We start from the raw sequence: 5,213 nt of genomic DNA, 5'->3' as shown, positions 1-5,213 counted from the left end.
GTTAGGCTGTTTTCATGTTTATCATTTACATTAACATCTGTGAGTTCACAAGGAAATTCAGGTGGTATTTCAACCGTAAGGACAGGTTCAGAAGGATTACTTTCCTTGTCAAAAGTTCCCATAAGAAGTGATGTCCCATTTGTACAAATTTCTTGAAAATTGGTATTATTAGGTCCAGTCCAAGACATTCGGTAATTCACGTCATCCGTTTGTTCTGGAGTTAGCAAATTTTCCTCAGATTTGCTGATATGCTTTGACCCTGAAAATGAAATGGTTCAGAAATAAAATATATTTAACTTAATAAATCTGTGAGACACCAGTGTGTCAGCTCATTTTATTTCCAAAGCTCCTAAATTAAAATAAATTTAATCCAATAACAGAAACATTTTGAAAATAAGAAAGTTGATTATGATTTTAACAATTTGTCAACTATTCATAAAAAGTAATCACCAGTACAAATACTTTACACAATAATTTAATGCCAAGATAACTACACATTATCTTTTCTTTTGTTAATCTTTAACATTTTTCTAAGTCTTTTTAGTAAATTATAAAGTTATTACACATACATACCTTTCTTTGTTAATCTTTCATCAACATCTGGACTGAAAAGCAGTCCAGTTTTTACAGATTCAATCCTATTTTTAAAATCTTGTTGACTTGCAAGTCTTCGTCCAACATGTTCATATCTATTCAAACCAGAACATCTGTTCTTTTGAGAAAAACAAATTTTGAAAGCTTGGGTTATGAAATTAATTATTCAATTATAAATTAAAGGTAAACTAAAACAATGATTTCAGAAAAATAACAAGACTGATGGAAAAGAAACTAACAATAATTAACATTCTACAGGAAGTCTTATTCAAAATAACTACAGAATACATAAAGTACATAAGAGTCAATCTATCAAAATACACTCAAGCTCTAGACAGATACAATTACAACATGCTCCTGATATATAGCAATACAGAAAATGACTTAAATAAATGGAAGGATATTTTGTGTTGATGCCAAGGGCACACCAATGTAATACAAATGATGACAGAACCAAAAATAATATACAGAGTGCTATTCTAATCAAATAACTGAGTGTTTTATAGAATACAAAATAAGAGAAAAAATTCATTTAGAGGAACAAAAGATCTGGAATCTCAAGGGATTATCATGAGAAAAAGTAGGAATGACAAGGGAATAGTATTTCTAGACCCCAGATTATTAGGGCAATATGGAAATAGTTTAAGAAAGTGACTAAAATGTCCATTCCTCTATCCTAGAGATACCACTGGCAGACATAATACATCAAGTAGGTCAAAGACAAAAAAGGTTCCATATGCCAATATACTGATAACAGTACTTTTCGTAACAGCAAAGAACTAGAAGCAAAGTAAATAGAGACCCCATCAACTAGGAAGTAGATAAGCAAATAGTTATATGAATATAATGGAATATTGCTGTACTGTAAGAAACTACTAATATGAGGGAGAGAAATATGTAGTCTTATATGAAATAATGCAAAGTGAAGTAGTCAGAACAAAAAATATTACAATGACCAAGGAAAAGATATGAGAATGTACCTCCCTCTCTCTTTTTTCGGATATTAAGGACTATGTACATGAGACACTGTATACAATGTCAGACTTGATTGTTGTGATGTGCTGAACTATTTTCTTTTTTATTCTGTTATTTAGGACAGCTCCCAAGAAAGAAGGTAGAGGTATATTGGAAAGTGAAAAACAAAAAATACAAATGAAAATGCACAAAACTTAAAAAAATAAAGTGTAAACTCTTTGTAGTTATCAGAGTCCAGTACATACAAAACATGAGGTTTAGAAATAAACTACTCACAGTGAAAATTTTACTTGTGGATTACTAAAAGTATAGGCATTTTTAGTAGCACTTAATAGTATTTATGGCTGATTTGGTATTTTTTGGCAAATTAGTCACTAAAATTACAAGTCTGAAATGAATGAAAAAACAATGAAGGAACAAGAAATACTTACTATATCTCTGCTACTTTTCTTCAGACTAAACTTGAGACGAAGAGATCTTCGGACCTTTTCTTTACGACTTATCTTAGGAGAGAAGCAACCTGCCTTCCCTGATTCCACCCTAATAATTTTTTTTTTTTTGCAGAAGAAAGAAAAAAAGCAATGTTTGAAAACGAGACAATCTAAGTTGTATATGCTGCCAACAATATTCCTTCCGTGGAGTAGAACTTAAAATAAGAATCCATTTAGTGCTCATCTCCTAAAAGAATAAAAATACCAGATAACTCTTGTTGGAGGAGTCCTAACTATGTGGGACCTTTGGCAAATCATAACTTGATGACAGTTTCCTCATCATTTATAACATGAGGGTTTAGATCAGATGATTTCTAAGGTCTATTCTAGATCTAAAATTGTATAAGTAGTGGGAATATGAAAACTTTGTGTACCAAATTATCATGCTTCTGATAAGAATTATTCATAGTCCTTGGAACCTGGAATCAAAAAGATTTTTAAAGCACAAGTAAAACATTAAGATTATATACTGTAGGACAAAATAGACAAGGTTTTAATCAAGCAGAGGTGGCTTTTCAGATTGGGAATCTTTCTTTGGTTGATAGAGAAAAAAAGGAAAAATGTTCTTAACTAATAAGAGCACTTTGACAGGGATATTTTCAAAAACATTTTATTATTTAAGTCATATCAATTTGGAGAAACAATAAATAACTGAAAGCAAACTATCAAAATCACTTAAATAAGTTTCATTGGTTAAGTTAATTATTGAGGCAACTTACCTGCATACTTTTTTGCTTGCAATCCTTTTACTTCGCCTCTGAACACCTGTATTGAACAGATGATTTCCACTGATGGCTATGGGGGAGATTGAACTCTGAGAAGATGCACCAGGGCTTTCTTCTAATTGAACTATAAAAGCACCATAACATATAATAACTGTGATTTTTTAAAAGCACAAAACATTAATATTAATTTTTAAGACTTTTCAATTCCAAAAAAAATTTTTTTTTAAACTTTGGCTCAATAACCTTCCTTCATTTTCCTTTTACATAAAAAACTAGTTAATTTATTAATTTTATACTTTAGGAGGATCAAAAAAATGTTTAATTTTGTTTTAAATTCTGCTAATAACATGTGGAATAGTTCTTATATAGAAACTCTGACTTAATATCCCCAGGAGAGAATATACATTCCCTCTTTGTTTCCCCAACTCATGATAATTAGCTCAGGTAGTCAGAACATTATGCTAATAACCACTTGGATCTTCCTGTATTTTTTCCTCTTCCTTTGGTTTCAATTCACTCTCCAGATTCTCTTCTGACCTGTCTAAGTGCCATTTTCAGTTTCCTTTGCTGACGGAAATGTCCCATGTCCCACTCCTAACCATGTATATTGTCCAGGTCTCTGCCTTGGGTCCTTCTCCTCTTGCCTCCCTCCAGTTTCTCTTTACTCACACAACCACCACCCTAGTTTAGACTTTTCTCACTCTTGCTTGAACTACTATAATAGCCTAATTAAACTCTTAGCTTAAGTTTTGCCCCCTGCCCATGCATCCTCCCCACAGCCTCCAAAATAATATTCCTGTAACACAGAGTTGACCATATCACTTCCTTAAGAAGTCTTAGGGCTGTTAGGAAAAAAATACAAAATTTGCAGCTTGGTATTTAAAGCTTTTCACAATCTAGCTACAGACGACCTTCATAGATATTACCTAATACTCTCATGTAGTCTATGTTCTACACTGTCCCACCTGCTGTCCTCTGAATTTGGTAACCCATTTCCTGCCTCTATGCCTTTGACTGAAATGTACTACCTCCTTATCTCTGCCTCTTAAAATCTCTACTCCTCCAGATAGCTGGTGTTTTCATTCCCTCATCAAGTTATTTCATATTTATTCGTTTAACTGCTTATCTTCCTTTGTAAATTTTAAGTTCCCTAAAGGTAGAGACTTAAATTTATGTCTTTGGGAGGCCAGTGTCATTGAGTTGAAGAATACATGGTGGGATGTAAGGTGTAAGAAGACTGGAAAGAGGCAAGAAATTGGTATGGGGGACTGACAACTGGTCAAAAGGAGATTAGAGAGGTCCCTTTGCTGGCACTGGGTGCACGATTCTATTTCATTGCCCGTACACAAATCTGGGTTGCAGTCCTAGGGTGAGGAGGAGCACTAGCACAACAAAGCTTGTGGCTAAAGTGAGAGTTCTAGGGTGGAAAAGAGTGTTTGTGGACACTCACAGACCAGAGCACAGGTCGAGACCATCTTGGATGAACTGAAAACTTACAGACCCCCAAAACTAACTCAGAAAACAGCTGTACAAAAAAACCTGGAAGTTGGGACAGAGCCCCCTTCATCCCAGGAGTGAAGACCAACTTTAACATAAAGCTGAAAGTCGAGAATGGAAAAATGAGCATACAACAACAACAAAAAGAAACTGATCGTAGAAAGTTACCATGGTTACCAGGAAGATCAAAACACAAACTCAGAATAAGACAACCAAGTCAAAATAACTACATCCAAAGCCTCAAAGAAAAATGTAAATTGGTCTCAAGCCCAGGAAGAATTCCTGGAAGAGCTCAAAAAGGATTTTAAAAAGTCAAGTAAGAGAGGAAGAGGAAAAACTGGGGAAAGAAACGAGAGTGATGCAAGAAAAGCATGAAAAAAGTGTCAACAGCTTGGTAAAAGAGACACACACACATGCACAAAAAAAAAAGTGAAGAAAATAACACCTTAATAAAATAAACCAAATGGTAAAAGAGGTACAAAAATCCATTGAAGAGAATAACTCCTTAAAAAGCAGAATTGGCCAAATGGAAAAGGAGTAACAAAAATTCACTGAAGAAAATAATTCCTTACAAATTAGAAAACGGGCAAGTGGAAGGTAATGACTTCATAACACAGCAAGAAACAATAAAACAAAATCAAAAGAATAAAAAAAGAGAAGGAAATGTGAAATATCTCTTTGCAAAAACAACTGACCTGGAAAACAGATCAAGGAGACATAATTTAAGCATTGTTGGACTACCTGAAAGCCATGATCAAAAAAGAGCCTGGACATCATATTTCAAGAAATTACCAAGGAAAACTGCCCTGATATTCTAGAACCAGAGGGTAAAATAGAAATTCAAAGAATCCACCATTCACCTCCTACAAGAGATCCTCAAAAGAAAACTCTCAGGAATATTATACCAAACTCCAGAGCTCCCAGGTCAAGG

The 5,213-nt window shown here is 33.8% G+C and overlaps 1 protein-coding gene across 1 annotated transcript in view; it reads right to left on the bottom strand.

Annotated features, from left to right (window-relative positions):
• The window catches only part of ARHGAP11A (Rho GTPase activating protein 11A), a 32,501-nt gene that overhangs the window by 3,243 nt on the left and 24,045 nt on the right, over positions 1 to 5,213 (bottom strand). Inside the window, exons 9-12 of the mRNA XM_027869989.1 lie at positions 2,780 to 2,909; positions 2,001 to 2,109; positions 574 to 712; positions 1 to 259 (exon numbers count right to left, since the gene is read on the bottom strand). Of these exons, the coding sequence (XP_027725790.1) occupies positions 1 to 259; positions 574 to 712; positions 2,001 to 2,109; positions 2,780 to 2,909 (637 nt within the window). The remainder of the gene's footprint in view (positions 260 to 573; positions 713 to 2,000; positions 2,110 to 2,779; positions 2,910 to 5,213) is intronic.

Source organism: Vombatus ursinus, unplaced genomic scaffold, assembly GCF_900497805.2.
Source record: "Vombatus ursinus unplaced genomic scaffold, bare-nosed wombat genome assembly UNPS02014794.1, whole genome shotgun sequence".
Lineage (NCBI taxonomy): Eukaryota > Metazoa > Chordata > Mammalia > Diprotodontia > Vombatidae > Vombatus > Vombatus ursinus.
This window is presented reverse-complemented; position numbering and strand designations above follow the sequence as displayed.